Below are 16,971 nucleotides of genomic sequence, written 5' to 3'. Positions count from 1 at the left end.
CACGGTGTACACGGTGAAGTGTGAAGTAAGTGACAAACTCTCCACCTTAAAAGAGAGAAAATGGGATTCTAAAAGAAAAGCTTTCCATCTGCTGAGCTTTCTGAACTTTATCTTATTCTTGTCAGTAAAACTTGCTAAAAGACAACCTTGCTTTCCAATTGAAATGGGCTCCCAAGAATGGGAGCAAAAAGCCTGTTCCGAGTTTTAAGAAAATAAATTTAAATCAAATTCGTCAGCTAACCCAAAGATACAGTGCTTCCCTCTTTACATTCGGTAATAAGACCGAATTGGAGAAGCAGATACAAGTTTGTGGATATGAGAGAGAATGAGAAGGGGGAATATAAATGAAAAAGCAACTTTACATCATCATCCTATTTTTGATTTTGTACTTTTAAACTTATTTTCATATATGTTCAGAGTTGGTTCTGATTGGATGGGCATATAAATTAAAGATGTAGCAGACATTACAGATACCTGGCAAGTTTCAAAGAATTTTGTACACTTTCAGAATTCTTGAAGTATTTTATTAACTGTTACCAAGCATACTCAGCACCTTGAGAAGTCACCTGTTGATTTGTTATTTTTTTTCCATTTTGTTATCCCTTAGAATAAAAGTTTTCATGTCATTCCTGCAAAGGAGAGGCACTGGTTTCTTTGCTTGCAGGAAAGCTTAACAATGGCTCTTTGTAATGATGGGTATAGACACTTAAACAAAACAAAGAACGCTACCCAGGAATCACTGATTAGTTATGTTGGTTCTAGAGAATGTTGATATATATATATATATATAAACCTTTTTCATTCAACAGTATTTACAGAACATTTGTATGGTAATAAATAAGTCATTACAATTACTACAGCCTGCTCCACCAGACCTCCCCACCCCCAACCCCCAAATCCCCAATGTTATATGCTTCCCGCATGAGAGACACCCACATTTTGACTTCTTCCTAAGGTTGGAAATAGTGAGTAAGTGGTCTTTGCATTGTCCTGCCTTGCTCATAACTAAAGCAGGAATTACTAAGGGCTCAGTGCTTCCATCAGTTTGTAATAGGTGAACATACAAGGCAGAAAAAGGAGGCGAACAAAGGCTCAAAAGTGCTTCAAATATTAACCGCATCGAGGGCACAGAACGTGATGCTGTCCCCTCTCATTTCAAGACCAGTTGATAACCAATTTCAGTGCAAATTTTAATTTAAAAAAAAAGTTCTTTCATGCTGAACCACTCACCCTTCCTGTGAGGAAAAGATTCATTCTACATAAACCCCTGTGATTTCTTGTGCTGTCACTTTTTAAACAGTTCAGTGGCTCTGTTTCACGTTGAGCTTGTGCCTTCCCACCTACGCCAAGCCAGCCCCTTCTTCTTGCCTTGTTCTTTTTCCTCCAGATCCTCCTTTGTTACTCCTAGGAATCCAGTCTTAGCACAGCCACTGACTCAACTCATCTCATGTCCGTCCAGTGGAGCTGGATAAGTGATGGTTTGTGTTGGAATTCACAAGTCTCTTTGCAGCACAGTGCGTGTGGACCACAGTGTCATTGGGATACCGGACAAAGGCAGGTTCACAGAAAGGTTTCTGGCACACCTGGCAGAGTTTTTTGTCAGAGAGAAGGATTGGGCTTTCTCTTAGTTTCACCTAAAAGCAGCAAGAAGAAGAGAAAACATCTGTAAGGTCCTTCCAATTTTGTTTTTGCAAAGCCACTACTGGTGAGGTAAGAAGTTGACTAGAGGAGGTTGAATGACCATTCTCTTACACTGGCTTTCAGCATTCATCGAGGTACAATTCTAATGTTTCTTTAGGGAAATCATAATACTTAATGGGAATGATCACACTAGATCTTTGGCAGCACCCTGGCAGTGAGATGAGACTCTGAAAAGGCTTCTTTGAGGATTGGTTGGATCCTTGGAAAGCTTGGGAATCTAATTACGGTGGAAAAGCAAAAGCAAAGAAAATTCAAGAAAGATAGACTCACCCACTCCTGCTCACACTTTTTAATACAGATAAAGCACAGCAAGAAGAGACAGGAATCATAAGTTATCTTGTACATATAAACCACAAAAAATTAGAGGATGTTGATCTACGATGAATTAAAAAGGAGAAATTTGCAATCAAACAGCCCCTGTTAATTAGACCCTATAAACTTACCTTTTCATGCTTGTAAATAAGGTTCTCAGCTTTCGCTAAGCTCAGGGCAATCTCAGCCATTCTTTGTGAATGGAGACTTTCCCTCATTGCACCCATCAGAAAGGAGGAGAGAAACTGTATGGACCAGCTGGCAGGAATTAGCTGCAAAACCCATGCAGCATCAAATTCAGCTGCATGATTGTTCAGAAGGTCAACAGCTGCCATATTCAGTTCATGGTTGGGTGTGCTGGAATTGAGATATGTTGAGAGCAGCAGGTGAAAAAGCTTCCGTCTGTAGGGAAGGCCTTTGCTCTCGGAATTCCATAGGCAATAGTCCTCAGCGGCCGAGAAGTCCTTCAGTTCATGGACCAGGATCTGTAGAGCTTTTTCATGTTCTTCTAGCTTCCCATACAGTATTGCACACTCAGCATGAAGATCTGTGCCAGCAATTTTATCTGCCAAATGTAAATTTAAATATAAGCTTTGTGGACAGAAGGGATGCTTATTTCCCTTGGATTGGCCTGCAATACATTTCATATCCAGATATTTTATCTCCTTCCATAGATGCACACCTCTCTCAAGATACTTCTGCATCTAATGAAATTAATCACCGTTCATGAAATCTACAATCAATCTGTGAACTTTTAAGGTGATACAAGATTCTTGATTATTTTAAAAAGTCAACTGAAAAATACATTCAGAGCAAGGTGCCTACTTGAGTTCTGACCCATCATGACCACTCATAAAGGAAAACGGGGGGGGGGGTGAATTCACATAGTTTTGTTCTGAAGAATGTGCAAAGCATTACACATGCAGTATACACTGCATAATAGTAGGGCATCATGATTAGTCATCACAAAAGACTGATAACACTAGTTAAAACAATATTTTTATCATCCATTTCAGTAGAAAAGCAAGTTTGACTGCTTGATCAAAACAAACACCAAGTACATATACAAAATTATTGTCTACTTGCATTATAAAGATGATTTCTTTAAATTGAATCCAAGTGGATAATCTAAGAGATAATGCATCCTGTCATATTCACATGTCCGTGACTGCTCTTCTAGGATGATTCTTAGACAAGCTCAAAATATTACTTACTAATATGTAAATATTCTTAAATAACCTTAAACATTTTAAACGCAATTTAAATTAAGTAATCAGCATCAACAGTATCTCTGTCACAATCTTGGTGACATGGAATTAAGTAAAACATTTATCATCACAATCTGCCTACCGTGTTTTCCCAAAAATAAGACAGGATCTTATTTTCTTTTGACTTCCGAAATAAGTACTTGGCCTTATTTTTGGGGAGGTCTTATTGTTTTTGAGGTGCAGGAGGCGGCAAGTGTGGTCACCTCATGGTTGCTGCTGTGTTGCAATATTTTTGGGGAGGGATTCTTTTCGAGGGAGGGCTTATTTTAGAGCATGCGCTCAAAAGCCCGATTGGGCTTCTTATCCGGGGAAGTCTTATTTTCAGGGAAGCAGAGCAACAATAAACTTTACCCAAACCTTTGCCACTTATAAATAAAAATTCTTAGGGTGAGGAGAATTCTTCCAGGCATATTTTGCCAATATGATCACAAATCATATTGGAGAAATGTATGATTTCTTACACACAAGGCCCAATGCTGAAAAAATATCTACTCTTTTTAATTTGAATCAACGATTAAATCTTTTCTGATATAACAGGCAAGTGGAGAACAACCTGTTTATCTTCTAACTACACAGCTGTGTCACCTCTTTAGAAATCAACTGTACACTATAGAAATGAATTTTCTAACCATATTAATGCTTCTTCCATGGTTGTCTCCCAAAATGGCACTCAGAGGCAATGACTGATTACTTTAACCTCAATGCTTTTTCTACATGGGAGAATAAAGCTGTCTAATTCCCAAATGTTATAAACTTCATGAAAAAGGGTATAGCAGAATACTGTACAACACTTCCTGAATCTTAGAACCTAAATCAGTAATGGCGATTTTTGTAATCAGCGTGCCACAATTGTGTGCACGTGTGTGAGAAAGCGCGCAGGTGCCCACACCCACAATGTAACGTGCCCCGCCCACCTGCACATGCGTGACCCCCCCTACACATGCACGCAGGGGGGAGAGTTTTTGCCCACCCCCGGCCCCGTGGAGACCTTCCCGAAATGGATCGCTTCCAAACTTCCGGTTGGCCTGTTGGGCCTGTTTTTCACCCTCCCCAGGCTCTGGAAGGTTTCCTGAAGCTCGGGGAGGGCAAAACGGCCTCCCCCGGCCCTCCAGAAGGCTGAAAATCAGCTGACGGAGCTGACAACTCACATGCCGGCAAATATGGCTCTGCATGCCACTTGTGGCACACGTGACATAGGTTTGCCATCATGGACCTAGATTAAAGTACACTCCCAGATCCTTAAAACATGTAATAGTTCAAATGGCACCTTCCGGAAAAAAATAAGTTAAAAATGGCAACACAGGATACAACCCATTAACAGTCATCCTGGAGCAGTATTCAAGTTTTCCAGCGCTAATTAATAGAACCATGTTCAATGGAACAGATTAATACACTCATCCCTTTTCCCTAAAAAACCAGTATTGGCTGTTTGCTAGAATTAAATTTCTCAGTATCAAATATTGTGACCATATACTGTATGTTCTCTAATAATTACTTGAACTGCTTCACATTGCATTTTACCAGACTTCAGATTTCAGTTCGTTGGATGAATTCTGAGTTATCCTGAAGCCTAAGCTGACCATAAAGCAACACAAATTGGTCTCAATACAAGATCTTAAACATAATCCCCTCAATAACATAACTTCACATCATGTTGTGCCTTTCTCATACCTTTGAGCCTCTATAATAAATTTCAGACTGTAGATTCAAAAATCTTCTGCAAGCAATGAGTTATCTCTGGCAAAAGCAAACTGTTTCTTGGCAACCCACCAGACAAAAGACACAAAAGAAGATAAAAGTGTGTGTGTGTGTGTGTGTGTGTGTGACAGAGAGGGAGGGAGGGAGAGAGAGAGAAGGGGAGAGGGAGGCAGGGGATGGAGGGAGAGAGGGGGGAGAAGGAGACGGAGGGAGAGAGGGGGGAGAAGGAGACGGAGGGAGAAAGGGGGAGAGAGAGAGAGGGAGGGAGGAACGGAGGCAGAAAAAGAAGGAGAGAGAGAAAGAGGGGGGAGAGTGAGAGAGACCATGGAGAAGTAGACTCAAACATTTTGGAGTCTGGCATTACACATCAGCTCGGCCCAACACTGAACTCAAAGGCAATAGATTAAACCCTGAAAAGAATACATTTCTTGATAGAAAAAGTGTTTCAGATAAATGTAATTTGAAGTGTCTTACCTAAAATGAAATGAACTCGGTAAAGGTCAGATCTCTGCAGAAGACTGCGTAGTTTTGCCTGCATTATTGTCAGCTTCCCCTGCCTCTCAGCACCCAGTGACTTCAGATGGAGCACTTCATTGAGGTAAAGCACTGTTAGATGGGTGTGGTACTTTTCTTTCTGTGAAAATAAAAGTAACCGAACCATTCTCAAAACAGTTTTCATATACCATTTTTATCAATTATTTCAATAAAACTCAAAGTATTAAGACATACTGTCCACAGATTCTATTACTTAGTTGTGTTAAAAGTATAATACAAAAAAACAAAGTCACGGTCAAAGAAATTCTGGGAGAATAACATTTTAATTTCTAAAGTTGTCCCAATATATACCTCTGAGATTAATGGGAAGTTAAAGAAAATTAAGTCAAAATATTTATTTCATATCTGTGCTGCAGTACAAGACACAAGTACAGCATTAGACACAGTAAAGAAGCATGTCTAATTTTATAGCTAGTTTTACACAACTACAGAAACCATCAGAGGAAATAATGTAAAAAGTAATTCGTTGTTTTTAATTTATCGCGTGTACCATAAATACAAAAACTTGTACGTGTATTAAAAAAAATGTGAATTTTATACCATTCCCACCATTCACCTTTACAACATCCAATGTCATTTGGCAGTTCTACTTATAATTTGAATAAACAAAGGGGATGAGAGAGGGTTCAACTCTCACCATACAGAGAATAAGAGAATTAGACAAAGATGTTGAATATAAAACACAACATGTAAAGATACAAGTCAGAGGTGTTATTAGCAGGTTCTGACCAGTTCTGGAGAACAGGTAGCGGAAATTTTGATTAGTTCGGAGAACCAGTAAATACCACCTCTGACTGGCTCCGCCCCCATCTACTCTCTGCCTCCCAAGTCCCAGCTGATTGGGAGGAAATGGGGATTTTACAATATCCTTCCCCTGCCACGCCCACCAAGCCATGCCATGCCCGCCAAGCCAAGCCCACAGAACCAGTAGTAAAAAAAATTTGAATCCCACCACTGGTACAAGTATAGCTTGGAACACTCAGACAAATACATTAACACAATCCCTTTCAAAGCATTAATATTGTGCAGAAGTCCTCACCCAAACTTACTTTTATTCTTTTCTCTAGAACTAAGTACTCCAAGTATTTTACTAGTGACACCGGATATTTTTTAAGGCATTTGATGACATCATCTGGGTTAAAGCTGTTTTTCTCTTGATCTTCCAGGGGCCTTTTAGTGAAAATGTATACACCAACCTAAAACAATATAACACTTAGAGATTCCAGTACCGGATAAGTACACCTGACAGACAATTCACAGACCAGTTTCTGAAACACTTGATTCTTTTCTTGCTTTATTCATATAGAAATTTTGGGGAGGGGGGGGAACCTCATTGTGTAGCAATGACCAAAAAAGGCCCAGAATAAACTTGTGCAACGTTTGCTAGATAGGTTTCTGGGTCACATTTTGTAATACAATTACAACTGAATGTAATGTTTGAAAAAATCAAAAGAAAACCTAACATATTTGAACTTCCCTCTTTAAAGTGAGGAATACAATTTAGACTTCATAAAATTTTTAGGAAAAATATTGCATTTCCCAGGTATTGAATTCTATGCACCAAAATCAAGGAAAATAAACCCTGTCTTAAAAACAAGAGGAACAACAAAAATGAAGGTTCCTTTTAGTGCCACACACTAGTACCTACAACTATAATTGCATTTGAATGGTATTTTGACACCTTAAGCACTGTGGTGTTTGCTTGGGGGTTATGACACTGGAATATCAAGGGGACAGAATTAATTCTAGACAAGGTATCCAAGCAATAACATTTTAAAAACTTTTCCCCAAAGGATGTGGTCACATACCTCCTCATTATGCTCTAAGATCCATTCTGCGTACTTCCACACCAATTCATGGTCAGAACAGGAGGTTAGGAAGTCTACGATATAGTCATAAAGATCTGTGCGTGTAGAGTCCTGAATCTCCCCGTTGACTATCTGTATCCATAACTAAAATAAAGAAACAGAAGTTTCATTTCAATCTTTAAAAGGACAAATTTTTGTTTTTTGAATTGTTTTTTAAAAACAATTCAGCCCCAGGCCATCTTCCTAAAGGAGCAGATCTTGAGGAACAGAGGAGAGCTTCTTAAAGCCATACATAACAGTTAGGGTTACTTATACTCTATGTATTTATGTCCACACACTCTCACACAGAAACACAAATTATCTTTTATCTGTGGGGGGAGAGGGGAAGTCCACACATTTCAATCACACAGATCTTTCCTCCTCCCATTCAATGTACAATTTTTTTATTTTGTGTAATAATATTACTAAATACTCTCCATTTCCAATATTTTTCCATGTATCTAAAATGTATATTAGAATGGCAATTATTAAGTTCTCTGCTATTTCATATTAACAATCTTGATCCAAAATCATGTGATATTTGCACTGAGCTGATTATAGGCAGCGCAGCATTTTAAGTTCCTGAAGCATACTGTCCATCCGTCCGTCCGTTCCCCCCGCCCCGCTGCTTTACATTGGAAAAGTAACTATAGAGGAAATATTACAATGGCCCACTACTGGGCTGTAGGCTAATCGCCACTGGACCATGTGAATAGTTGGCCAGTGCATGCACCTCCAGATGTGCACACAGCCCCCCTCACATGAGTATCGTTGCAGCTGCTCGCGACTCCACTCGCACTCGTTTTGCCACAAATGCTGCGGGCACTCGTGCGCACATATGCACTTTTTTCTCCCACAAAATCACCCCCCCCCCCCCCGTTCTGCACCACCAACCCGGAAAGTTTGGGGAACTCTGCTTTATAATTTACAGGATGCACCAAGAAATACACAGTTTGATTAGACATAAAAACCATACAATCTATTGTAACCATTACAATAGTTTAATTGGCAGAATGTATCTAGGTTGAGATGGCAGGCTAGCCTAGCTAGGAAACTTAACTAATACTGTGCTGTGGATATATAAAGAACTAAATGTGGATATATAAAGAACTATAAAGAAGAGCAGTATAAAGGTGGCGCAGTGGTTAGAGTGCAGCACTGCAGGCTACTTCTGCTGACTGCTAGCTGCAGTTCGGCAGTTCGATTCTCTTGACTCAGCCTTCCAGCCTTCCGAGGTGGGTAAAATGAGGAACCAGATAGTTTGGGGGCAATATGCTGACCCTGTAAACTGCTTAGAGAGGGCTGTAAAAGCACTATGAAGCGGTATATAAGTCTAAGTGCTATTGCTATTGCTAAACATTTTAAAAAGTGAATAAATAGAAAAGGAACACAGAAATAAATCAAGGATTTCATTGTCTTTGCATCATCAAAGTGTTTGCTAACAATAAATTTACTGGCTTTAAAAATGTCCACTTGTGACCACTTTGTTGTTGAGTTCTTAAAGTTGTCCTACAAGGTTGCTGAGTATACTTCTCTTGTGCACCGCACTTATCTAACACTTACAGCAAAGCTATCAATGCATGATATAAAAACAGGTTTTGCTTATCAACTGGTTTGCCCCAGAGACTGATGCTGATTAGGGAGTGACTGGCTTAAAGTCACCCCAGCAGGCTTCCATGCCTAAGGTAGGAGTAAAACCTTGATCTCCCATCGGCAGGCTCAGGACCTTCATCACTCCACCACAAGCTTTGAACAGACTTAAAGAGGAAAAAGAAAGAGGTAAGCCATTCTGCACACTAACCTGTAGCGCTGCAGCATCTTGACCATTTGAGTGGTACAGAAGCCCAAGTGCAAAAAACCTGTACAACAAGAAATATTATTAATATCAAGTGACTTAGGCAACACAGCAGGAATAAGTATGTATTATTTTAGATTTCAGATACATAAATAATCCCTCTTTGGGGAAAACATTGAGAGCCCTTGGTTTAGATTTTCAATATATCCTGATTTTTCCAGTCTCAGATTAGCATAACACTATTCCAAAACTTGCCTTTAGCATCTTTTTCCGCTACACGGTAGAAGGAAAATGAAGGCTTGGCAATGAAAGCGTGCAAGGAAACAAACTCTATCCACAAGATGGCCTGCCATGCTACCTGGGTTTCATTTAGATAGCAGAGATTTACTAGGAAGGAGTAATTTGGCTAGCTCAGCAAAACTGCCCTCAACTCAGAACATGGGAGTCAGTCCTGGGCCATCAGTCATGCAACGGTCCTTTGAAAAATTAACTTGGATAGATCTTGAAAATCAGATTTTTTTTCTGATTTATATTATACCATCTTTATCCATTTTTATAAATAATTCACGGTAGCAAACACACACATTAGTTATTTTTCCTCCATAGCAACCATGTAAGGCGAACCTATGACACGTGTGCCACAGGTGGCACGCGGAACCATTTCTGAGGGCACACGAGGCATTGGTATGTCACCTCCAATGCGCATGCGTGTGCTGGCCAGCTGATTTTTGGGCTTGATTTTTGGCTGTTTTTTGCCTTCCGGAGGCTTGCTTGTTGGCCCATCTTTTGCCCTCCCCTGATTCCTAGAAAGCCTCTGGAGCCTGGGAAGGGATAAAACGGACCTATCGGGCCTACCAGAAGTCAGAAAACGGGCCATTTCCAGCCTCCAGGGGACAGTAGAGGCCATTTTCGCTATCCCCAGGTTCCACAAAAGCCATGTGCGTATGCACGGGGCAGCAGGGAGGGTCATGTGTGCATGCACAGGGGGCACGGCACGGGGGAGCATTAAATTATGGGGGCGGGCATACATGTTTCTTTTGGCACCCGAGGTGAAAAAGGTTCGCCATCACTGATGTAAGGCAAGTTGGGCTAAGAGAAAGTGACTGGCCCAAAATCACCCAATGGGCTTTCATGCCTAAGAACTCACAGACTCCTGGTTTCTAGCTTGGTGCCTTAACCAATAGACCAGTGTTTCTCAAACTTGGTGACTTTAAGTCCTGTGGACTTCAACTCCCAGAATCCCCCAGCCAGCATAGCTGGCTGGGGAATTCTGGGAGTTGAAGTCCACAGGACTTAAAGTCGCCAAGTTTGAGAAACACTGCAATAGACCAAACAAAGTGGCTCTTATGGCTTTTATTTCTATAAGCTGCCCGGAGTCACCATGAATTGGGCAGCCATATAATTTTTCTAATTAAAGAGAATAGAATAGAATGGGATGGGAATGGGAGTAGAATTTTATTGTCACTTTAAATGTACACCAAACAGCATACATCAAATGAGATTTCGTTGTATTCAGCTCTCAAAAGTTGACAATTCTAGCAGCAAAATAGTGTACATAAGTTGTTGAACCCAAAGGATCTAGTTTGGAAAACTAAGATGATCCAACAAATGATTCAAACTCTTTGGAAATTGGGAACCATATAAATTTGAAGGCGGGAAGGAGAAGACAAAGAAGCAGTAATAGTAGTTTGTCTAAGGAGATTATCAGTCATCCAAGTCACGATTGTCCCAGAGGTGCTTTTACAAAAGACAACTGGACTTTGTTTTTTTGTTGAAGACACTTCGCTTCTCATCCAAGAAGCCTCTGGTGGAGGATAGAAGGATTTATATTCCTTGCAGTTATCTGGTCGTTAGCAATCTCTCTGAGTGCCTGAAGAACTGAAGAAGCTTCTTGGATGAGAAGCAAAATGTATTCAAGGAAAAACAAAGTCCAGTTGCCTTCTGCAAAAAAGCACCTTTGGGAGTAGTAGTTGTAGCTGCACAGAGGTAGTATTACAGTATCTGTTTGTAAAAGGATCATTGTTTATTATCAAACGATAATAAAAAAAAGATTGCCACTATGACTGGCTTATGCCAAAGAGATGCAGGCTTCTGGTTCAATATACCGAAAGGTGAACAGCAAAGTTGACAGGGCAATTAGAATAAGAGATGTACAAAACATAGGATTATCTGGGGGGGATTTTTATGCTTACTTTTTGTGCTTCTCCAAACAGGCAGCACTGTCTGCCAGAAGGCAAGAATTCTCAGAGACCAGGAGATCCAGAAGGCTTTCATGATTGGACTCCGCGTAGAGTTTCAACAGGGCTGTGTCAATATCCTCCTTGTAGCCATTTGTGACCTCAGTGCTGCGGACCTCACTCAGGTAAGTCATGAGAAATTGCTTGCACTTGATCATCTTCCCTTGGTCCCCCTGTGTAAGTTGGTTTAGGTCAGCATATTCGTGCAGAGGAGGGTGTGACCGCACGAATGAAGAAGAAGTAGGCAACAGTAAAGGGTAGAGAGAAATCAGCTCGCGGACATCCAGCTGGCTGCTTCTGCAATTATAATGTCAAAAGTGATGTAATAGAAAGGAAGACAAGTATGCCTCTCTCTCTCTCTCTCACACACACACACACACACACACACACACACACACACACACATGCTATAACAACAATGCTCCTTCCTGGTCATCTCTTGGTTGGATTACTGCAAGATACTCTACATGGGGCTACTCTTGAAGAGTATTTGGAAGCTACAGCTGGTACAGAATGCAGTAACTTCTGGAAGCCCCTCAGATGGCACATCCAGCACTGCTTTGCATGAGCTACACTGGTTTCAATTTGCTTCTGGGTCCAATTGAATGTGTGGGTCATTACCTTTAAAGCCTTTGATGGCAAGGTAGGGAGGCGGTGGCTCAGTGGCTAAGACGCTGAGCTTGTCGATCAGAAAGATCGGCAGTTCGGCGGTTTGAAAAGGACAGTGCTTTCTAATTCAGAATTCCTACACAAAATAATTTTTGCCTGTTTTGATCCTAGCTTGCTTCTACTGCATATCCCATATAGCAGTAATGGCGAACCTATGGCATGCGTGCCACAGGTGGCACGCGGAGCCATTTGTCAGGGCACGTGAGGCGCATGCGCGCGCTGGCCAGCTGAGTTCACCCTTTTTTAAAGCCATTTTTCGCCCTCCCCAGGCTCCAGAGACTTTATAGGAGCCTGGGGAGGGCGAAAAGAGCCTCCCCCGCCCCCCTGGAAGCCCTCCAGAGGCTACATGACCTTCCCTGAAGTCTCCGGAGTGCAAAAAACCACCCCTATGGGCAAACCGGAAGTTCAGGAACACACTTCCTGTTTGCTCGGAGGGTTGTTTTGACTGCTCCGGAGGCTTCAAGGAAGCCTCTTGAGGGTCCCTGAAGCCTTCGGAGCGCTTAAAACGACCCACCGCGCAAACTGGAAGTGACTTCCGGTTTGCTCGGAGGGTCGTTTTGACTGCTTCGGAGGCTTCAGAGAAGCCTCCTGAAGGTCCCTGAAGCATCTGGAGGACTTCCAGGGGGGCGGGGGAGGCTGTTTTTGCCCTCTCCATGCTCCTATAAAGCCTCTGGAGCCTGGGGAGGGCGAAAAAAGCATGCAAAAATGGGGGGGGGGTTTCGTGCCTGTAGTGCGCGCATGTACACTGGGGTCACGCATCGCATTATGGGTGTGGCACGCCTGCACACGACCCCCCTGCGCTCCCCCCACTTATGACACGCGAGCCAAAAAAGGTTCGCCATCGCTGCCAAATAGTAATCGAGAAAATTCCGATACTGAACTTGGACTGCAAAGAATGTAAACTGGCCAAAATTGTTATCAACTGCATAACACTGAGAGACACAGGATGTAATCTAGTTCAGTATTGGAATTTGCTTAGCCTAAATACTCTGCATTAGAAATCCAGCTCCCAAATTTATCTCCCAAATTCTTCTTCGATTAAGAAATTTAAGATGTACATATAATTATCAAGTAATTCATACTCAGCTGCTTGAGCAGCAAATACACAGTCTTATTTCTGTATTAACTCTCTATCCACCGTATCCAACAAGAAAAGCAAATGAATATCCTGGTAAATGAGAAAGGCCGAAACTTACAGTCCTGTCACAAGCCCAATGTACAGGAATCAAGATTAGTCTGTTTCCTTGGATATCACTTGTAGACCAGCTCCAATTTCATTTAGACCATTGACTAAATATCATGCTTTTTAAATGTTTCGGGCCAATGTCCTAAATTTTTTAAAGCCAAATGTATGAACCTAATCAGGGACACAGTAGCTCAGTGGCTAAGATACTGAGCTTGTCGATCAGAAAGGTTGGCAGTTCAGAGGTTCGAAACCCTAGCGCCACATAATGGAGTGAGCTCCCATTACTTGTCCCAGCTTCTACCAACCTAGCAGTTTGAAAGCACGTAGAAAAATAGGGATGACCTTTGGTGGGAAGGTGACAGCATTCTGTGCGCCTTGGGCATTTAGTCATGCTGGGCACATGACCATGGAGACATCTTCGGAGAGCACTGGCTCTTCGGCTTTGAAACGAAGATGAGCACAGCTCCCTAGAGTTGGGAATGACTAGCACATATGTGCTAGGGCAGTGATGGCGAACCTTTTTTGGCTCGCGTGCCACAAGTGGGGGGAGCTCAGGGGGGTCGAGTGCGGGCGTGCCGCACCCATAATGCAACGTGCGACACCCCCAGTGCGCATGCGCGCAAAACGCGCGACCACCCCCATTTTTACATGTTTTTTTTGCCCTCCCCAGGCTCCAGGGGCTTTATAGGAGCCTGGGGAGGGAAAAAAGAGCCTCCCCCGACCCCCCGGAGGCCTTCCAGAGGCTTCAGGGACTGTCCAGAGGCTTCCCTGAAGCCTTCGGAGCGCTTAAAACCACCCTCCGAGCAAACCGGAAGTGACTTCCGGGTTGCTCGGAGGGTCATTTTAAGCACTTCGAAGGCATCAGGGAAGCCTCGGACGGTCCCTGAAGCCTTCGGAACGCTTAAAACCACCCTCCAAGCAACTTCCGGTTTGCTCGGAGGGTGGTTTAAAGGGTTCCGAAGGCTTCAGGGAAGGTCCCTGAAGCCTCCGGGGGGGCGGGGGAGGCTCTTTTCGCCCTCCCCAGGCTCCTATAAAGCCTCTGGAGCCTGGGGAAGGCGAAAAATAGCTTTTAAAAAGGTGAACTCAGCTGGCCAGCGCGCGCATGCGCGCTGGCCAGCTGACAGGGCAGCGCCTCGCGTGCCCTGACAAATGGCTCCGCGTGCCACTTGTGGCACGCGTGACATAGGTTCGCCATCACGGTGCTAGGGGAACTTTTACCTTTACCTATGAACCTAATCAAGCAATACTGAGCTAGACCAATATTTCCCAATCTTGTCAACTTGAAGATGGGTGGATTGCAGTTTTATAATTCCACAGGCAGCATCCACTCATCTTCAAGTCACCCAGGTGGAGAAACACCGAACTAGACTGGAAGAATGTGTCTTACCCCTCAGCAGCATTACCTGAAGAGCTCTTTTGCTTCAAGGAACTGGAGCTGTGCAAACTGGATAAATCCTGCTTGCTGCAAAATTCGCTTGTACATTGTCTGCAAAGGAAACAAAGAAAAAATAATTTAAGTTATTTAAGGCAGCTGCCAAAAAGTGACTAATGAAGAAAAAACTTTTCAGAGGTCATTTGTACATTGTGTCCCTGAGATATATATTGAAAGAGCTGGAAATGGATTGCCCTTTCACCTTGGGATTGCAGCACAACAGTCGGGCGCCAGCTAGTTCAAAAAAATCCTAAGTACATTCCAAAAAATGTAGTTGCAGTAGAAGGTTTTACATGGCATTCAAATGACTTCTGTACTATAATTATGCGTTAAAATGAAGATTCATCTGGAGAACCACATGGGGGAAATAGCACTAAAGTATCAAGTGTACTTACATATCTTAGAGCACTCTTTCTCAACTTTGGCAACCTTAAGATGCATGGACTTCAGATCCCAGAATTCCCCAGCTAACCTGCTAGCTGGAGAATTCTGGGAGTAGAAATCTACGTATCTTATAGTTGCCAAGGTTGAAAAACACTGTCTTGGAGAAGGAACACAAATTCATAGTTTCACACATGCATGCCGCAAAACGTGTGCATTTGCAATTTTAAGATCTGGGATGCATATTCTTCCTCCCGTGAAATGCTTGCCAAAAGTTCTAGGCACTCAGAAGCACACATTATTAATTTAATCAATTTATATCACTAGCTGTCTTTATTAAAGGGAAATAGAACAAAAAAAAATCTGAATTAAGACCCAATATTTTAAAGTGTTCTAATTATATTTGTATGGCCATACAATAATTAACCATTTTCAATTATTTAGTCCTTTCACTACTTCAAGCATAAGCTTGATTAATCCTACAAACTACTCTTGATTTATAGCCCAGACACCCTCTACCAAATATAAAGGCAGTCAAACTATTGTAACTGAACTTTGTTACACATTCAAAACCCAGGCTTCCCTTTTTTGGAAGAAGATAAGCATGTTTACCAGGGCACGCCAAGATTAAAGCCACAAAATTGGAATGCATGTATCAAATTAAATTAAAATGACTAATGTCGTTCAGGTACCGTATTTTTCAGAGTATAAGACGCACTGAAGTATAAGACGCACTAAGGTTTTAATGAGGCAATTTTTTTAAAAAAAAGTAGGTAGGTAGATAGAGGGATAGAGAGGAAGAGAAAGAGAGAGAAATACAGTAGGTAGGGAGGGAGAGGGAGAGAGAGTAGTTAAGTAGGTAGGTAGATAAAGGGATAGAGAAAGAGAGAGAAATAGAAAGAGATAGGGAAATAGAGAAATACAGTAGGTAGGTAGGGAGAGAGTGGGTGAGTTAGGTAGGTAGGTAGGTGGATAGAGAGAGAGAAATAGAAAGAGATAGAGAGAAGTAGGTAGGGAGAGAGAGAGAGAGTAGTTAGGTAGGTAGGTAGGTAGATAAAGGGATAGAGAGAGAAATAGAGAGAAAGAGAAATACAGTAGGTAGGTAGGTAGAGTGTGTGTGTGTAGGTAGGTAGGAAGATAGAGTGATAGAGAGAAAGAGAGAGAGAGAGAGAGAGAGAAAGAGAGAAATACAGTAGATAGGTAGGTGTTGCTGCTTGTACAGCACTTGATCAATATAATTCTCATCAATCAGTTAAAGAGCTTTCCAAAAGAAAAAAAAAAGTTTTTGCACTCTGCAAATCTCCCAAAAACGGCCCGTTTTTCATGAAAACGCCCCCAATTTTTTTTAAAAAAGGCATGAATAGCCTTGGGGGGGGGGGGCTTGTAGAGTGCTCCTTGGGAGGGGGGGCAAAAACGAATAAAAAATAGCCTGTTATTCGCGAAAACGGGCCCTTTTTTGTCAAAAAAATTGCATACATAGCCTTATGGAGGCTTATAGAGTGTTGCTGGGGGGGGGGGCAAAAAACGGCCCATTTTCTGCTCATTTCTGCCCTCCCCAGCCCCCAGAAGCCTCTCTGAAAGCCTCCATAAGGGTATTCACTGCCATTTTGGTGAAGGGGGAGGGGCTTTGGGAGGCAAAAAAAATGCTATATTCAGTGTATAAGATGCACCCAGATTTTCAGCCTCTTTTCTGAGGAAAAAAAGGCGTGTCTTATACTCTGAAAAATATGGTAGTTCTCGACTTACAACAGTTCATTTAGTCACCGTTCAAAGTTACAATGGCACTGAAAAAAGTGATTTATTATGACCATTTTTCAGTTATGACTATGGTCATGTGATCAAAATTCAGATGCTTCGCAACTGGTTCATATTTATGACGGTGGCAGTCTC

The 16,971-nt window shown here is 42.0% G+C and overlaps 1 protein-coding gene across 2 annotated transcripts in view; it reads right to left on the bottom strand.

The window, feature by feature from the left end:
- Positions 1 to 502: 502 nt before the first annotated feature.
- Positions 503 to 16,971, bottom strand: part of TGFBRAP1 (transforming growth factor beta receptor associated protein 1) — a 28,663-nt gene continuing 12,194 nt past the window's right edge. For both annotated transcript variants that reach the window (XM_081946766.1, XM_081946765.1), the window contains 8 exons: positions 14,672 to 14,754; positions 11,369 to 11,710; positions 9,183 to 9,240; positions 7,343 to 7,486; positions 6,584 to 6,730; positions 5,454 to 5,613; positions 2,145 to 2,578; positions 503 to 1,634 (listed from right to left, as the gene is read on the bottom strand). In XM_081946766.1, the coding sequence (XP_081802892.1) occupies positions 1,446 to 1,634; positions 2,145 to 2,578; positions 5,454 to 5,613; positions 6,584 to 6,730; positions 7,343 to 7,486; positions 9,183 to 9,240; positions 11,369 to 11,710; positions 14,672 to 14,754 (1,557 nt within the window). In that variant the 3' untranslated portion in view covers positions 503 to 1,445. The remainder of the gene's footprint in view (positions 1,635 to 2,144; positions 2,579 to 5,453; positions 5,614 to 6,583; positions 6,731 to 7,342; positions 7,487 to 9,182; positions 9,241 to 11,368; positions 11,711 to 14,671; positions 14,755 to 16,971) is intronic.

Source organism: Natrix helvetica, assembly GCF_964273705.1.
Source record: "Natrix helvetica genome assembly, chromosome: 3".
NCBI classification, from domain to species: domain Eukaryota; kingdom Metazoa; phylum Chordata; class Lepidosauria; order Squamata; family Natricidae; genus Natrix; species Natrix helvetica.
The sequence above is the reverse complement of the archived record's forward strand: the minus strand, read 5'-3'. Positions and strand labels throughout refer to the sequence as shown.